At 30.1% G+C, this 18,701-nt stretch overlaps 2 protein-coding genes across 2 annotated transcripts; both read right to left on the bottom strand.

The window, feature by feature from the left end:
- Positions 1-781: 781 nt before the first annotated feature.
- Positions 782-11,842, bottom strand: MED15 (mediator complex subunit 15). Its single transcript, XM_018536920.1, has 12 exons — positions 11,784-11,842; positions 10,260-10,347; positions 6,138-6,189; positions 5,068-5,262; positions 4,571-4,830; positions 4,284-4,442; positions 4,057-4,175; positions 2,970-3,061; positions 2,689-2,850; positions 2,041-2,317; positions 1,436-1,538; positions 782-1,197 (listed from the first exon to the last, which is right to left on the bottom strand). Exons 1-12 carry the CDS (start codon positions 11,840-11,842, stop codon positions 865-867), a joined length of 1,899 nt encoding a protein of 632 aa, XP_018392422.1. The 3' UTR covers positions 782-864.
- Positions 11,843-12,648: 806 nt separating this feature from the next.
- LOC108771602 (mitochondrial inner membrane protein COX18) lies at positions 12,649-15,729 on the bottom strand. Its single transcript, XM_018536926.1, has 6 exons — positions 15,187-15,729; positions 13,593-13,734; positions 13,345-13,488; positions 13,144-13,265; positions 12,921-13,031; positions 12,649-12,846 (listed from the first exon to the last, which is right to left on the bottom strand). Exons 1-6 carry the CDS (start codon positions 15,727-15,729, stop codon positions 12,649-12,651), a joined length of 1,260 nt encoding a protein of 419 aa, XP_018392428.1.
- Between the last annotated feature and the right edge of the window lie 2,972 nt (positions 15,730-18,701).

Genomic DNA, 18,701 nt, shown 5'->3' with positions numbered 1-18,701 from the left:
CGATTTGAGATCTGGAAAAACTGAGCAAGCGAAAAGATGTGTCTGGGAGAAGCAAGAGCTCCCGAGACTCAGTCGCGAGAAGATTTCCGTATCAATGCTGGCAGAGACAAACCGATAGAGATCGTGTTTCGTTACGTCACGCGCGAGGCTGCTTTCTCTCCAGTTCTCAAATTTTGTACAGTTTAATAATAAAATAAACTAGTGATTTTAATGATAATATAAAATTATATTTGTTATCAGAATCCTGTAACTATGCCCAGAGATTCCGCTGCCTTTCCTGACAATATATCTAATATCCCTTTCCATTAAAGAGATTTCTTACAATACTGTACATTAATATTTACATATACGGATATGTACATAAACATATATTTGAAAAACTGCCACTTTCTATATATAATTAGTTTTATATAAAATTGAAAATAATATATTTAATAAAACAGATTTTACATAGAGATATATTATACATCTAAAGAAATCAGTAATTTAAATAAATGTTTTTCACTGTTCAATTTATTAAAATCAATTCAATTTACTAAAATGCTCTGATGGAGAGATAAAAAAACATTTTTTTTAAATTAGAATCTGTGGTTAATATGCAGGTATTAACCAAAGAAGGTTACAATATGAATTTTTGAAGAGTTGATACTTATTTTATTGCAACAGTATAATATTATATATAGATTTTCATTGTGTTTATTAGCATTTTTGCTTGCAATAACCTTGTTACATAAGATCAATGACATATAGAAAATGTAAGCACTGAGCAAATTAACATTTTTTATTTGCTATTGCTTACGTTACTGTCTAACGTTTTCGACTGTTATTCATCTTTAATGTTATTAGATATTTACGCGATTTGTACTATAAACCCATCAGGACTGTACTGGCAGTAATAGACATTTCCTTTGGTGCGCTTGCTTGTCGCACACTCATCTCCCATGTGTCCAATAGTTGAGAAAGAGAGAAACGGCGCGGCAATTTTGCGATACGGACGTTCAAGGCCTTTTGTACGGCACACAGAAATGTCGTTGCTTCATATTCGTGCGGTGCCATGACGCAACGAGGTGGTGTTGAAGGATAGTCTGCGGGAACTGTAACCGAAATCGGTGGAACGCATGGAAGATGACGATCGTCAAGCCAACATATCAGTTGTATGCATCTTGATCCACTTTGCTGCGCTGGATCTAGACTGACCTGAAATAAAAATTGAATGATTAATAATAATTATATTTATGTATACTATCTTTTTAATTATAAAAGCCAGATACAAAAATGCGTAGTTTGTATATATGTTATTCTATACATAAAAAAAATTTACGAATTATAAAATCAGATCATTTTTATAGGTACAACACCAGATATTAAAACTTTCAAAATAAACATAAATTTTTACTTTTTATACAAAATGAGCTTAAAAGCTGATATTACATACTTTAAATCGTTGGTCCAATCTAGCTATTTCTCCTTGTAATACGTCTGGTATTTCACTAGGTGATTCCTCTATTTTTTGCTTCTTCAAAGGTGGTGGCAAATTTCTATTTTTATACAGAGATCATAGAATATAATATTTCAATTTTTCGATATAATATAAAGGCTATATAATAAATTAATAAATACATCGAAAAGACACATTATAAACAATTATTACAGAAACAAAAGAAGCAATTGCTAAACAAAATGGATCGACTTGGGCTGAGATAGTTGGAACTTGTATTGAAATCAGTAGCAACTTCAAATTAAGATTACGATTTATCGTTAGCTTTTTCCCAGGTGTACCAGACCCCGGTTTGTTTACTAAATAAACGATGGTTTGTTTCTGTAATAATTGTTTATAATGTCTCTTCGATGTATTTATTATATTCTTTAGTGTTTTGTTATTGATTTAAATATAATATATATATTTGACTCGTAGCCTTTATATCGAATTTTTTATTTATTGAGCTATAATATCAACATTGTTTGATTTCAATTTTTGATTACAATTTATTACATAAAATAAAAAATGTAATCGATTTGTATATATGCATGCGTTCTTACTTTATCTCTGGTCCAAATAATGCATCCAAACATGGGCCAAAAGTGCGTTGCAATGTGTGATTGATTACCGGACTTTGGAGATGTGCGCTTACGGCTTCTAATAGCGGACTGAAAATTTGGTGCTCCTTTAAGGGCGGTCCCACGCTACCGTCTCCTCTCTTAAAGTCTAATTTTTCTAAGACGACTTCACATTTTAGCAACGTATCCAACGGCATACGTTTACTGGGATTTGATAGAATTTCCAAGAGTTTCTTCATTTTGCTGAGTTTATCAACATCTGCCCAACAGAAAATAGACAAATATAAACAGTACTTATTTACAGTACCTAGTTATTTATTCAAATTGTTATCAGGAAGGCATATGTAATATCAAAAATGTCACTTTCTTTTTTTTTGCTGAAACTTCTAAATATAAGAAATTATTTTATGAATATTTATAAATTTATTAATAAATATTTATATTATATACATATATTTATACTCTTTAAATACATTTTTTGGTATATTAATTTTCATAGAATAAATTTTTTTACTTTAAAGTAAACTAGATCTTTTTAATATTTTGAAAATTTTATATCTTGTATATATACATACACATTTACTTTTCAATGTTATTATTTGTATTAATCATGTAATATTATTTTCTTACTTCCTTCGCTGCTCATCTTGGCAATCATTCTTCGTAATGGTTCTATGTATTTACTCAACTGTCTAACTTTGTCTCTATAAGCCTGATCTTCTTGTTGAGGACTTGGTGTAGCGCCTACACCTCCGGGAGTATTTAATGAACTGCTTGGAGATGGTGCCATACCTATGTAGTTGTATTTAATTCAACATATGTATTTAATATTATAATTCCATTCTCCCCTTTTCCTTTTCTTATATATGTTGACCTTCTATGTTTATTAATTCTCGATTATCTGAACATACCTACGGAATTCACGGACCGAGTTGGTCCTGTCAAAATGGCATGCTGAGGACTTGGTGATGGCACTAGAGCGGGCGAGGCTACCATTTGATTACTATGGAAATACATTATTTTGTTATTATGTTAGACATATGTAAAAAATTGCTTCTATATTTCTGTCACACAATTCTAATATTAAGATAGAATCACACGATGCTCGTTTTCTTAAATCATATGCATGCATGCAGTCATGCCTGGGCCCATATTCTGTACACGTCTACCGACAGTTGTCGGTGTCGTTAAGTAGCGATAGCCAATGGTAAGGACTGTTTTAGGAGAAAAGTGCGATTCTTATTGGCTATCGCTATTTAACGACACCGACAACTGTCGATAGCCGTGTACAGAATATGGGTCCTGCTCTGATGCATGCGGTATCTAGAATACGTGCATCCATTGAACGGTGCATACTGACATCCATGATTTCTGTACATAATTTTTATGCATGATTTCAAGCTTGTTTCCTTGCATGCACCAATCAAAAAATTGAAAATGGTCACGTAATCGGGTAGACGATCGACAGCATCTTCAAAATAGAAACAATTGTGCTAATTTCGTAGCTATTTGTGAAACGTCAGATTTTAAGCTAAAAAATATCGTGGAATAGAGACCAAGTAATAGTATTAATAGAGGCGTATAAAAACGAACCTACATTATATGCTATTAAAAATCCAAATTATCACAATAAGCATTTACGCAATGAAGCTCAAAACGAATAAATAATGAAGTACAAAAAGTACATTTTTTAGCTTGAAATCTGACGTTTGACAGATAGCTATGAAATTAGCACAATCATTTGTATTCTAAAGTTATCGATCATCTACCCGATTACGTGACCATTTTCAATCTTTTGATTGGTGCATGCAAGGAAACAAGCTTGAAATCATGCATAAAAATTATGTACAGAAATCAAGGATATCAGTATGCACCGCTCAATGTATGAACGTATTCTAGCATGCATCAGAACAGGCATGACTGCATGCATGCATATCATTCAAGAAAACGAGCATTGTGTGATCTCATTTTTATATTTAAAAAGAATGTTAATATTACCTCGACGGTGCTCCCAATCCAGCTGGGCTTGGAGCTGAAGGAGACGGACTCTGTCGCAAGAATTGATTAGGTGTAACATTACGTGGGCCAGGAAATCCAGTATTCATAATTTCACCCGGCTAAAAACAAAAATGAAAATTATATTAATAAAAAATATTGCCAATGAAAATATTATTATTAATGATATTGGTAATGAGAATTATTGATAAGTATATATATATATATACTTTTCGTTGAATATGATTTAACTGCTGTTGTATCTGACCAGGACCTAATTGTCCAGAACCAATTTGATTCATTTGTTGCGGTATACTAGTTTGTATATTGCTTATTGGTCCCGTAATTTGATTATTCATTTGACCTGGTAGTTGAGTCTGCATCTGGGACTATAAAAGTAATCTATGAATAAATTATGACACAAATAAAATGTTATTGATTCATCTTTTTACACCTTATTTTAGTCTTTTTATATATTTTTATATAACTTATATAGTAGTTAGTACATAGAACGTACCTGCATATTTTGTTGCATCTGTCCAGCGCCTAATTGACCCATTTGCCCAGGCACCATTTGATTTATTTGTGGAGGAATATTTCCTTGTCCCATCTGATTCATTTGAGTCAACATAGGATTGTTTTGTATGGTCTGAATGGGGCCCATATGATTCATTGGACCGCCAGTTTGTGACGGCATCATACCCATACCTGGCATCTTGTTTTGCATACCAGGCATATTCATTGGTTGAGCAGGTCGTTGATTTAAACTTTGCAAAACTAACAAAATGTACAAAAGAATTTGACTAATTATCATACTTACAGGTGTGTGTGTGTGTGTGTGTGTGTGTGTGTGTGTGTGTGTGTGTGTGTGTGTGTGTGTGTGTGTGTGTGTGCGTGTGTGTGTGCGTGTGTGTACATTTTTTAGATATGTATAAATCAAATTATTTATTATGTATTTATTATAATTAGTACAACCACTGATTATTCCTTTGTAAATTATAGTATAATACTTACGATTAGTCGCAGTATTTGCAGGTGATTGCGGGATCATACCCTGATGGTTAGGACCCGGACCTCCTATGCTCATCATTTGATTATTTCCTGTACCTTGACGCGCCAACGTCTGAAGAGCACCAATTGGATCGGGCATGCCTTGATTATTAGTACCAGCAGTACCTGGTGCATTATCAGTTGCACCCTTTTTGGAATCTATGAAAAGAATAGAATTTCACTGAATTAATACATATAAAATCTCACAATAATGAGACTTCCAAAAAAAGAAATACTGAACAAGAAAATAACATTTTGAAATTTTATAAATATGAAAGAATACAACAAAAAAAGAATATAATTAATCATAACATTGATAATTTAACGAGTTATTAAGCAACTTAGAACCTATTTGTGTTTTTATGATGCTTTTTTACTGGATTATTGCTTAAATGGTACTCTGCTGGTGATCTTGCTGGAAATTATGTAGTTTGCTATATCAAAAATTGTGTAGCTTAATAGTTTTATCATTGGCTGACCCGCTGAATTTTCATGGTATTCAGGTTACATTTGCGTAATTTTGTGCTGGCTCAAGGTAGCAGCCAATCAGAATACATCCTTATGTCACGTGATCAACAAAGTATTTTTTTCATAATAATTAAAAACAACGCAATTGCACCTTTTCAACCATATACTATAGTAACTCATAATAGTCCATGTTTATTTATTATTCAGATACATCCGTTAAATGCCTTTTGTCAAATAAATTTCAACTGATTAACCAGCATAAACTCATGTGAAGTCAAGCAACACAACAATATCCAAATTCAGCTATCGATTTAGTAGGAAAAAAACATCATATGCCATATATTTTATCTTTTTAAAGCAAATATACTTTTCCTTCACAATTATTTAATTTGTGTTTAACATAGTAAATTATATATTTATGTTCCGTTGAGGAATTTATAAGCTAGATTTAATTTGATATATATAGTACATATATTAACGTAATAAAAATAGTCATTATTTTATGATAAATCTCTATTATTATTATATAATCAAAATTAACATAAAATATTTATATAGTATATTACTCATTTCTCTAACATGAAGAATCAATCTGGCAACAAAACCCAAGTACTCTTCCTGTAAACAGATAGAAACATATTAATAATATTAAATAGCTTATATGTGCCTAAAGTAATATACAGAGTATAATAATTTTTGTGATAACTCTCACTCAAATAAATTATGAAGACATAACGCTACATATAAAAAATTAATGTTCTAATTTAATTATTAAAACAAAAATATTATAAGATATCGTTTTAAATTAATTACCAGAAATATAAGAATTACATATATAATACAATAATTTTTAAAAATAAAAATAAATATTTGTAATATATTACTTGCACTTAATAGATTTGTTTATCTAGTTAAACTTTATTCATATGATAATTGATTTGTAAAACTACATTCATTATTTATCTTTCTTCAATCTTTCTTCAATATTTAATTATAATATAAAATAATAATATGTAATTGGACCAATGACAATAAATTTAATTAAGAGAAATTCAATTTTCGGTCAAAGCGGATCTTAGTGCTTAAATATTTTGGTATTTTTTATATACTTTTTCAATTCTGCAACAACGCGGCGAAATTTTTTTCAGTCTTTAAATGCAATGATAAAAATGATTTCGCCGCATAATTTGCAGAATTAAATATATGTACATAAATTCACACCAAAATATTTAAACATTAAGATCTGCTTTGACTGAAAATAGGATTTTTCAAATTCTCATACTTAATTAAGTTTAATAAGTCTAACCTAATAGTTGTTTTCCATTTATATCAAAGCTTAATGAATGCATCTTTTTCATTCTGATTGAGGATTTAATTGAGATTTTATCTACAATCTGCACAAACCAGAGACCACGCACGCGTTGTTTACCGAGTCTAGTTAACTCACATTAAAAGCAGTGGTATAATCGGAATCGGGCCTTGGCAGATTTTGACAATGCTAAGGCATTTTTTTCGGAAGCTTGACAGTGTACTTTCTATAATCATTTAAAACTAACTTTTAACAAAAAATAGAAACATATATATATATTAAAGGCCCATAACGGTTAATGCTAAATTTTTGCTACTTAAATATTTTAATGTGAATTATATATACAGGGTGTTCGGAAATTCAATCGACAAACTTTCAGAGATTGTCGATTGAATTTCCGAACCCCCTGTATATATGTATTTATACTGTCATATACGAAATAATAATCACAATTAAATTTCGATGCTCAATAAGCATTTATTAATAAAGAGATCTTAATACAATATAATAGAAATTTGTAAATAAATTTATTTATTGCAAAATATATTACCTCGGCCGGGAGTTTAAATTCGGATCTCATGCATTGCATGCGAGCATTCTAAGTCTTTAGACTAACGAGGCAATTAATTAAGTTGTAGGTAGTTATCAGATATGCCTTGGTAACCAAAGACTTACTATGTTCGCACGGAATGCAAGAAATCCGGATTGGACTCCCGGCTGAAATAATATTTCTTACAATAAATATTTAAGACCTCGGTAGTCTAATTGGCTAGGACGCTTGCGCGTGAAGCAAGCGATCCAGGTTCGACTTCCAGCCGAGGTAATATTTTTCTCAATAAGAATTATTTTCAGATTTAATATTTTCAGATTTTAATATAGTTTAACATCGATATGAGATGCCCAAAAAAGCATCAATTAATTATTAAATTGTTAATCAATTTAATTTGTAATAGTACTATGGTAGTTTATTAGAGTTTCAAGACCGACAATTGTTCGGCGCGCAGTTTAGAGAGACTACATATATTACCTAGTATATAAATTTACGCGAAATTATATATTCCAAATCCAAGTTAGACTGTTATAGGCTTCGTATTCGTATTAGTTATGTTCTTACATTGACGGTCTTTAGATTTGAATATTGTAAATTTATTTACAGATTTCTGTAAATTTATTTATAGATTAATTGTATTATTATATTAAGATTTTTCTATTATAATAAATGCTTATTGAGCATCGAAATTTAATTGTGATAGTATTTCAGTATTTAATTGCGTTTTTAAATCTGATAAAATTTTAGATATATAAAATATCAGTTAAAAATGATATAAACTTATTAAAAAAACACGATACAAATTGATAGAAATCCGATTGTTCTCAATCATTCTCTATCAACATTTTTTATCAGGGATATCATATCATATTTGTAATTATTTTTGAACTGCGCAAAATTTGTGATATTATTTCGGTAGTTTAATTGCGTTATTAAATTTGATAAAATTTCGGTGCGCAGTTAAAAAATAACTACAAATATGATATACAGCATGTACCAAAAGTCTGGATACACCTAAATATGACATAAACGATGCATTTTAGAAAAAATCGTTTATGAGATATTTAGATGTATCCAGACTTTTGGTACACCCTGTATATGTATGTACATATATGTATGTACATGTATATAGTGTACATATAGATAATTTAAATTGAATTATTTAAGCAGTAAAGATCTAACCTTGACCATTATGGGCCTTTCTCACATGTACAATCTAATAAGATTATTACATTGTTTCTAATTTTTCATGTTTATGTAATAAGACGGTAAAAAAAAGAAATATTTAATTTTTATTTAGTCAAACCCCAATTTCAACATGATAACATGGTGAGATAGCCATATAACTAATCAAAGCGTCCAAACTTGCTCCCATTTAAAAATACTGAAAAGATATCAAAAAGATAAAACAGGTATTACATTGTAAGTTATAAGAGTTAAAAAGACAAGGAATTTGAAATAATTTGTTTAGCATCACAGAATATATCCTATATACAATTGTCTCTAAAATTTAAGTATAGTTTTAATAAAGTATGCTTTCCTTTTAGAGAGCACACTCGACACAAACGTCGTTCTATCTTTCTTGACGTCTTCAACGAATGATAAAGATAGAACGACGTTTGTGTCGAGTGTGCCCTCTAAAAGGAAAGCATACAAAATATAGCTTATATTTTATATAATTAAAATAAGAAATTATAACAATTTATTCGAATGTTTAAACGTAAATATAATGCTCTATAACAAAATATTGAACCTTTTACCAATACCTCTTGCTATTATTTATTATTCAAAGTACTGCCAAAATACATTTATTTTTATGACTGTATTACCACTTAATTAAAGATGAAATTATAAATTTGTTACATAATAATTTTGACATTAAAGTAAGTAGTGATCAGAGTATAAAATACATAACGCTAGATTTACAAAAAAAAGTCTCCAACATAGAAATTAAAAAAATTATGAAACATTGGCAATACATAGAAACTATCCGAAATAAAAAAAATAATTTTTTTTGCTGCCTGAATTTATCCAAAACGGTAAAATCAACTTTTGAAGATTATTCCACTTATCGTTTTTATTTTATTATTCACCAACAACAGGAGACAGAATAAAATTTTAGAGAAAAAAATTAATTTTTTTAAATAAAAGAGATTTAGTGATTAGAAAACTTATTGATTGTCTAAAAAAATAATAAATATACATAAACAAAAAACAAACAATATATTTACATTAATATTTTATGGTTTTTTAATAATATTATATAATACATTTAAGTGTTTCATAGTTAGTTGAAGTCTTACAATAGTTAAGGTGCTTTCAATACATGAAATACATAAATACCTGGAACAATTTTACTTCAAGTGGAAAGTTATTATTCATGTTACATGTTATTATATATTTATTCTTCGTTCATATTTTGATAATTTGAATTGTTCATGTAATTAAACAATTAATAAGTTTCTTAATCAATAAATCTTACTTTAAAAAATTAATTTTTCCTCTGAAATTTTTGTTCCATTTCCTTTTAATGATAAATATAATACTAAAATAATAATAACTAATATTTTCAGGAATTTATTTTTATCCATTTAGCGTAAATTTGGTCAACAAAAAAGATTGCTTATTACACTCAGGATATCTTCTACGTATTGTCAGTTTCATAATTTTTTGAATTTTTAAGTTAGGAACCTTTTCTTGTCAATATCACTCGTATAAAAATGGAAAATAACTAATATATTTATTTAACTTTAAATCTAAAAAGTATAATATAACGCAGCTGCAAAGGATAGAGAGAATTAATAAGTTCCTAGTTAATTCTAGACATACCTTAGATTTAGCTTTTTGGAAGACATGATTCTCCATTTCAATGCTATTCTTTGTCGTAGGCATACCAGATACTTGTACTGCTTCATCACTGTTGTTAATAAAATGTTTGCAATTATATATCAAATGAAGAAAAGAGGAAAAACAATTTTATAGCAAAATTTTACAGAAAAAAGTAAATAAAGAATTGTAAATACTAGAAACAGTAAAAAAAGAAAAGAGCAAATTGATTTAAAATAAATCTATTAACTCATATACACAACTAATAAGTTATGTATTTCATGTAAAAAAATAAAACATATATATGTAAAAATAAATATATATATGTAAATATCAATACTCCATGTAAAAAGTAAATTTATTTAATAACTTTAAGTAAAATGATAATTTAAATCACTTCCTCAGCTCAAATTTTAATAAAAATATTTATCACATTTTCACTCAAAACAAGAGAACCTCTAAAAAACGCAGCGGTCTGTCTCATAAACAAAGTTATTAAGTGTTAAAATTCAAAATTTTAGAAGACAAAATATCTATTATATTGACTGATAAGTCAGAAATACAAGAACCACTATAAATTTATTTATTTAAGTCATAAGGTAATATTATTAATTTTAATTGAGAAATTAAATAATGCATAGCGAAACATTTGTAACATTTTTCAAAATTCATAGGATTTTGGACAACAATGATGAAGTCATATTTATATTAGTTACAGAGATCTATTTAAAAAAAAGAATTTAAAAATCAAAAACAATAACAAATTTAAATTCGGCTATATAAGAGACAACGCGGTAAATGGTGCATATTGTTGTTATAAAATTATTTACTAAAACATGATGTGATTATATCCAATGACGTTTAATTATTTCAATGATGAAATTATTGAAATGTGAATACATCGCTGTTTAACAATTCCGGACGTTTTGTGTATATATATATAAATATATACATATATATATATATATATAGAACAGAGAATAGTTATTCTAACTTATTATACCAAATTTATAACTTAACTTTAATTTTTTTATATGGATTAAAGTTTTTAAATTCATTTTTTAAAGTAGTGAATTTTAAAGTGAAGGATTTGTTTTATATATATAGATATATATAACAAATCCTTCACTTTAAAACAAATTCACTACTTTAAAAATACAAATTTTCTTATATTTCTGTTTTCTTGTTTCTCTATTTTAGAGAAAGTAAATTTGTGTTTTTAAAGAAATAAATTTGTGTGATTAAAGCAGAGATTTATTTTTAAAAATTAATTGTTAAAATACGTATATATATATATATATTATATATATACATATTAGCTCTGTATGTATCGAGTTAACATGACAAATACCTTATTAACCTTTAAAGTTTCAAACTTTTAACGTTTAATAACTTGTCTAAATTATCGAAGCAGACTGCTAGGTTCTTTCGTTTTGAGTAAAAACATATCGAATGAGTATATTTTTATTAAAATTTGAGCTATGAGGAAGCAATTCTAAATAATTAATCTCAACCAATACAACTTACATTTTCGCGACTACACTTTGACGAAAATGTGGCGTTTTCCACGAATTGTCTTGGGCCATGATAATTGTATCAATTATATATATATATTTACAAATAAATAAAATTCAAAAAAACAATATCGGAAATATACAACAATATATTCGGATGTAAGATATTCGCATCGCATCACAATAAAAACGTAAAACCAGAGAAGATGAACAAATCACTATCGTTACCACTACTGAGCCACAGTGTATGTAGTACACAGAGATGCCAAATCAGACGGTTTACGACATCGCAACTAGCGCCATCAGTCGGCGGCCTAGCACGACTGCTAGTTACACATAAGCATGATTTAGGCCGGTATTCATTCTTTTGATTGGTCAATCAAACTCTTCAAAGCATTCGTATTTCGTAGTTGCAACTCGACCGCAGCTTGAACTCGCCCCATGTTTATCTCATAGTAAATTTTTTCTTCGTGAATACCGATCATAAATTTAACATAAACATAAACAAGCCATTTAGAATTTTCAAATTTTGAACCCGGATTCGGAAAGAGCGAATCCGCGGAAACCCACCTAATACCAAATTTCACCGAAATCGAAGAACTCTAACAGCTCAACAAAAAGAGGCTTCAGACTAGATAATAGTGTTATCATAACACTGTTAAAATAACGCGTTATCATAATATGTCAATTTAAAAATAGGAGAATATATATGTACACACACATACGCATGCACGCACGCAATATTACTTAGAAAATTTTATAAGGTATCAAAACATATATGTATCAAAAATGTAAGTTTATGAATTACAAAGCACATTTTGTAAAACTTATATGCATATAATTTATTTGTACACGTGATTAACTCGTATAAAACACATTTATATCTTTGGTGGAATTTCCATTTTTCCTTTGAAACAACATCTAGCTGCTATCTTATTACGCAATATCAAGTATGGATGTGGTGATTCAGAAGTAGTTATAGGTACTTTTGCAAAACGACGTAATTTTGGAGACAACAAAATGAGATTTTGGAAAAGACCAAATGCACTACTAGTTGCCCAGTACAAGCTCAAACACTGTAAAAAAATATATTTCAGATTGTATTTTTTGTATAATTAAATAATATTCTTATAAACTTTTTTAAACTTACAGATGGTACAGACATAGCGATAGGGATCATTCCAATTGTAGCAATTCTACAACAATTGGTCAAGTATCTCTGCCATTTTGTCGACTCTACTACCCTACTCATACAAGTTATCTGTAAAGTTAAAAATTAGAGTGTGAGATATAAAGACTCAGAATATAATTAAAATTTTTCAGATTCGTTTATAATATTTATAAACCAATCAGAAATTATATTAAAAATTTACTTCTATTATGGCTAAATTGAATAATCCCATTGATATAGGAAGTACAAATGGATCTGCTGTTGTTAAGTTAGACATCCAAAGAAATCCATCAGTTATAAATTCCTGATAAGTAATGTAAGCATCTGATAAAATAAACATTTTAGAGATATGTACTAATTCTTACTTTATTCAAATAATTATTTTATCGTTATTCATACATACTAGCATCCTGTTTAGGTAACATATAACATAAATTTCTAATAGACATTGATAACGATATCCACAAAGGTACTTGCACTAGTACCAATAAAATAGTTTTAGCTGGATGGCAATTTTCTCGAACAATTAATTTATTCCATTGTTTAGCTGCAATAAAAATATTAAATATTTAAAGATAAAATATTCTAATCAAATTTGCCCTTATTAACTCATTAATTTAAAAGCTTAAAGTAAACAAAATAAAACATTACCTACAGAGTGATTGTATAAACGTTTCGCATATTGTTTAGACCAATTATATTTATGTATGCCATAATTTATCTCTTTTTTCATCTCTTGAACTATCTCATCCATTTCGTATTTGAGGTTTTCCAATTTTGCTAATATATATAGCTAAAAATATCATGATAAAAATCATTAGAATCTAAAAATTGCATTATACTTCAAAATATACACAAATAATAAACTAAAAAGAAAATATTGAAAATTAATTTTTAATATAACTTTGTATAAAATAGTCCAATTACAGTTTTTCATATAATGTTAATTGAATTTATTTAAAACTTTGAAAAGAATTAACACACTACTCAATAAAAAAATAGGTGAATTTTCAAAATGTGTAAGATTAGGTAAATAGATACATAATTTTCAATCACCAAAACTCAGCAAAAAATTATATTGCAAAAAAAAATTAAAAAATTAAAAAATTTGTACTTTAACATACTTTTGACCATTCTTCGAAAAACTTTTATCTTTATTGCTCTGTATCAAAGATTACATTATTATGTTCTTTAAAATTATATACATTCAACAGTTCGCAGCTTGATAAAATTTTTTTTCTAAAAATTTAATACTTTTACAAAAAAAAAAAATTTTATCTACAAAATGACTTAAAACAAATTTTTTAATGATTTTTTTTTAAATTAAATTACATGATTTTCAAGCTAAACTTGCATTTCTTAAAATCAACATTAAAATTCAATGAAAAATCATCAAAAGATTAAAAATGTGTTCTCTAAAACCCAAAGTATATACTGTAATCTGATCGTTTTTAAATTTAATTCTACAGAATTGACAAAAAATAAAAAATTTTTGATTTTTTTACAAAACTTTTTTAAACTTTTTGCAAAACTATTTTTCTGTTTTTTAGAAAAAAATTTTATCAAACTATTAACTGTTGAATATACCATAATCACATGTACATATTGATCAGTTGGTGCATCCAAAAGCTCTACCGCTCACTAAGCGCTCAGTGAGCTTTTATATCTGATTGGCATGTTCTATATTAGATCTAAAAATATAAACTAAACAGGTACCAGAGCTCACTGAGCGCTCAGTAAGCGGTCGTGCTTCTGGATGCACCCAGTGTGTCAAAGTATAGTAAAGGCATCACATTTATAAAATAGTTGACACGCTAACCAATATATTTATTAATATTCAATGTATAATTTTGAGAAAAATAATAATGTAATAATATTAAATCTTATAGGATAAGTGAGAATTTAAACTAATAAAAACTGATAACAAAATATAATCTTTGTTATTAAGCCACAAAACAATTTAAAAAAAAATACAGCCAGAAGCATGCTTTGAAAAATTTTAAGCCTTATAATACTCTTTTATTTTTTTATCTGCAATAATTTTTCATAAAGTTTCAACAATCTGAAAATTGTAGGTATTATTTTGAATGTTATGAAAGTGTTTCCTATGTTTTTATTGAGTAGCATATAACAAATCATATATGAAAGAAAATAATTATTTTATATATGTAACTATAAGTCTTATAATTTTACCTATCATATAAATATATAAGTTTATAGAAATAATGTGTTTTTACAAAAATACCTGATACAAGGATAATGGTAATGTCACTGCTGTTCTCATCATAATGGTGGAAAGTACAATGACTGACCACCATGGTAAACCTGTATAATCATGTACCAACAATAAGAAATCTTGTGAGATTTTAATAGGTGCACTTTCAGATATTGCTTTGAATAGGCCATTAAACTGCATTGGAACTTTAACTTCAGCAACGGAATCAATACCAGTATTTGAAAGATATCTAATGTTATTATACTGACTACTGCGATATGATTTATATCCACCGTGTTTCCTTTCATTATATAACATTGCATGAGAAACAATACGAGGATGAGATATATACAGAAAATTCTGTATTTTTGAACCATGTTTAATTATAACATTATTTGACATAGATTGCTGATTGTTGTAAATTAAATCTTTTGCAATCTTTGTGCTACAGTCATTACAAACACTATAAGGTAAAGCAGTTGTTAATATGTTAAAACAAGTAGCATTACTAACTGCAATTTTATTGACACGTTTAAGTCTCCACAAGAAAATGTCCAATTTTATTATTTTCATAGCGGATTTTGCTCACAAATAATAGTAAAAAAAAGAATATTAGGTAATTATACAGAATACATCCATCACCCTCCGATTTCGATAAAATTAGGCTTATTCGACGCGTTTTTGCATGAAACAAAAGAATATGACAGAAAAAAGTGTCTCTGCCCTACGAACCGAGATATTAAGCGTTAAAGTTTACGACTATTCAGGTTAGGAAATCTGTCATACCGACAGTAATACCAGATGCTACATGCTACCAGAGAAAACCTGAGAGAGGACATGACGGCCTAGTAAAACCTGTAACCGCAAAATGCTGCCGCGCACTACTGCCCTCTGAAGAAGTGGATGTAAACTACACAACAATATCCATCTTTTTACGGCACTCCTGGTGGAAATAAATCACTGAAACCGTTAAAATCTTTATTAATTTGATAGATTTGAGTTATTTTAACGATTTCAGTGATTTATTTCCACCAGGAGTGCTGTAAAAAGATGGATATTGTTGTGTAGTTTACATCCACTTCTTCAGAGGGCAGTAGTGCGCGGCAGTATTTTTGCGGTTACAGGTAAATGGCCGTCATGTTCTCTCTCAGGGCGGGTTCACATCTTGACGGAAAAGCGGCAAGCGGAAGAGCAGTTAACCGATCAGAACTCGCGTTGGTAGTAAATAGTACAAAACTAACAGAAAGTCGACTACCTGATTGGCTACTGCTTTTCCGCTTTCCGTTTTTCCGTCAAGGTGTGAACCCGCCCTCAGGGTGCAAACCCATGCAGCGGAATAGCGTAACGCGGAACGAGAGCAGAACCAATAACGAGCATTCCATGTTTCTAGAGAATCTCGTGATTGGCTCTACTCTCATTCCGCGTTACGCTATTCCGCTGCATGGGTTTGCACCCTCAGGCTGGAGTCGCATTTAGCAAATTACAGCGGAACGGAATAGTGAAACCAATCAGAACTCTACAATCATTCCGCTGCATTGCTTTCTGCGATTGTGATTGGTCTCGCTGTTCCGTTCCGCTGTAGATTTCCGCTCAATGTGACTCCAGCCTCAGGTTTCTCCCTGGTACTACGCGCATGCCTTCTTCATGGCAAGACCTATCATATCAGAGAATTTTACAATGCTCTAGTTTACACCCAGCCGTCCAATCCCGATTCATTTTGAAGTGAACTGAAATTTCTTGGGTGTAAACGGATTAGTTTCGATTGATTTCAATCCTTTTTTCTCAACGGAGTAGAGCGAATCCGGTGTAAACATTCCATAGGTTCGTTCTTTATTCCTGCACTCTTCGAACTGGTGCAAACGGTGCAATAAGTTAAAGTGAAACAAATATACGTTTATTTCGCTTTAACTTATTGCACCGTGTGCACCAGTTTAGATAGTGCAGGAATAAAGAACAGATCCCATAAATCCACTTCACTTCGAAGTCAATCGGGATTGAACTGCTGGGTGTAAACTAGGTCAATGGTCATGTTCAGCAGCTTTGACTATATAGTTATATAGTCAAAGTTCAGCAGACTCAGGGCCTCATTCACCAACGCCGATTAACTTAATCGACGATTAGTCCATTGGAATTGACCAATCGCGTCTGTCGTCAAAACTAAATGATAAATGCGATTAGTCAATTCCAATGGACTAATCGTCGATTAAGTTAATCGGCGTTGGTGAAAGAGGCCCTCAACTGTTGCGGAGCGGATCCGTGAGCGCTCGCTGCTATTGGTATATTCTTTTAGATCATCCAATAGTAGCGAGCGCTCACAGATCCGCTCCGCAACAGTTGAGTCTGCTGAACACTATCAATAACAAAGCTGCTTTTTCTGCTGAACACAGCTATTGGGCGCATTCAGCGGACTCAACAGTTGAGTGAGCGCTCGCTATTATTGATGTATTCTTCCAGATCTAAAATTTTGATTGGATGATCTAAAAGAATACACCAATAACAGCGAGCGCTCACTCAACTATTGAGTCCGCTGAACGCGCTCATTTTCTTTAGAAGGCAGTAGAGTGTGCAAGGCATTTTGCTGGGGTACAGGAAAAAGGCCCTCATGTCTTCTCTCTCTCTCTCTCTCTCTCTTTCTCTCAATAAAATGCCAGCTATAAAGAAAAAGTAATAGGATATGCGATATCATGTATAGGTGAGGTTAAAGAACTTGAAGCAGATTATCTACCTCGCGCGGATTATACTAGCCTGAACCTTAGATCCAAATACGACACTGCTAGGAGTGCTAGGTAGAAGTATTCGCATCCGGGTTATTAAAAGCGGCTTCTCTGAACTCTTATACTGTGCAATGCCGATACAATACCACATAATGAGAATAATATGCTTTCTATTTACAAATTATAAAATATTCAATTTCAAAATAATTCCACTCGCACTATTGCACCTCTTGACCGTTTTGAATAAGTATAATTACAAATTCGCGTATGGATATATTTTAAAAACTTTTTCATACATATGTTTCATTTTCTTCGTCCTAGGCAAATATTTTGAAAAATATGGAAAATACAAAAAAATGTTTTAGACAAAAGTTGTATGGTTTCGAGGAGGACATAATGCCCGTATCAGAGTGCTGTTACATGGAGAGAAAATTACAACGGAACAATGCATGAGACCAATCATTACTCTGCTTTCCTTTTTGCGATTGTGATTGGTCTCACTATTCCGTTTCGATGTAATTTTTGCTCTATGCACCACACTAGCGATTGGCTATTGCGTCTGTGTTCGCGATTGCATCTTTTGATCAATCAGATAAGACCTGCTGACTAGTAGTTTCTTTTTAATTGGTTAAGAGACGCAAACGCGAACGTAGACGCGGGTGCGGTCGAGTTGCCACTACGAATACTTCGAAGCGTTTCTTGATTGGTTAATTTGTAAAATTCTTTCTTCTGATTGGTTAATCAAACGCTTCGAAACATTCGTAGTGGCAACTCGACCGCACCCGCAATCTCCAATTGCTAGTGTGATACGAGCATAAGACGGTGCATTAA

Source organism: Cyphomyrmex costatus, unplaced genomic scaffold (assembly GCF_001594065.2).
Source record: "Cyphomyrmex costatus isolate MS0001 unplaced genomic scaffold, Ccosl1.0 scaffold162, whole genome shotgun sequence".
Lineage (NCBI taxonomy): Eukaryota > Metazoa > Arthropoda > Insecta > Hymenoptera > Formicidae > Cyphomyrmex > Cyphomyrmex costatus.
This window is presented reverse-complemented; position numbering and strand designations above follow the sequence as displayed.

Coding starts and splice junctions, on each gene's coding strand:
- LOC108771602 (XM_018536926.1), bottom strand. CDS start 15,729: ATGAAAATAATAAAATTGGACATTTTCTTGTGGAGACTTAAACGTGTC. Junction 13,489..13,592: donor TTTATACAATCACTCTGTAG/GTAATGTTTTAT, acceptor TTTTTATTGCAG/CTAAACAATGGAATAAATTA. Junction 12,847..12,920: donor TCGCTATGTCTGTACCATCT/GTAAGTTTAAAA, acceptor ATTTTTTTACAG/TGTTTGAGCTTGTACTGGGC.
- MED15 (XM_018536920.1), bottom strand. CDS start 11,842: ATGGCCCAAGACAATTCGTGGAAAACGCCACATTTTCGTCAAAGTGTA. Junction 6,190..10,259: donor TCCAAAAAGCTAAATCTAAG/GTATGTCTAGAA, acceptor ATCTGTTTACAG/GAAGAGTACTTGGGTTTTGT. Junction 3,062..4,056: donor GGATTGGGAGCACCGTCGAG/GTAATATTAACA, acceptor GTATTTCCATAG/TAATCAAATGGTAGCCTCGC.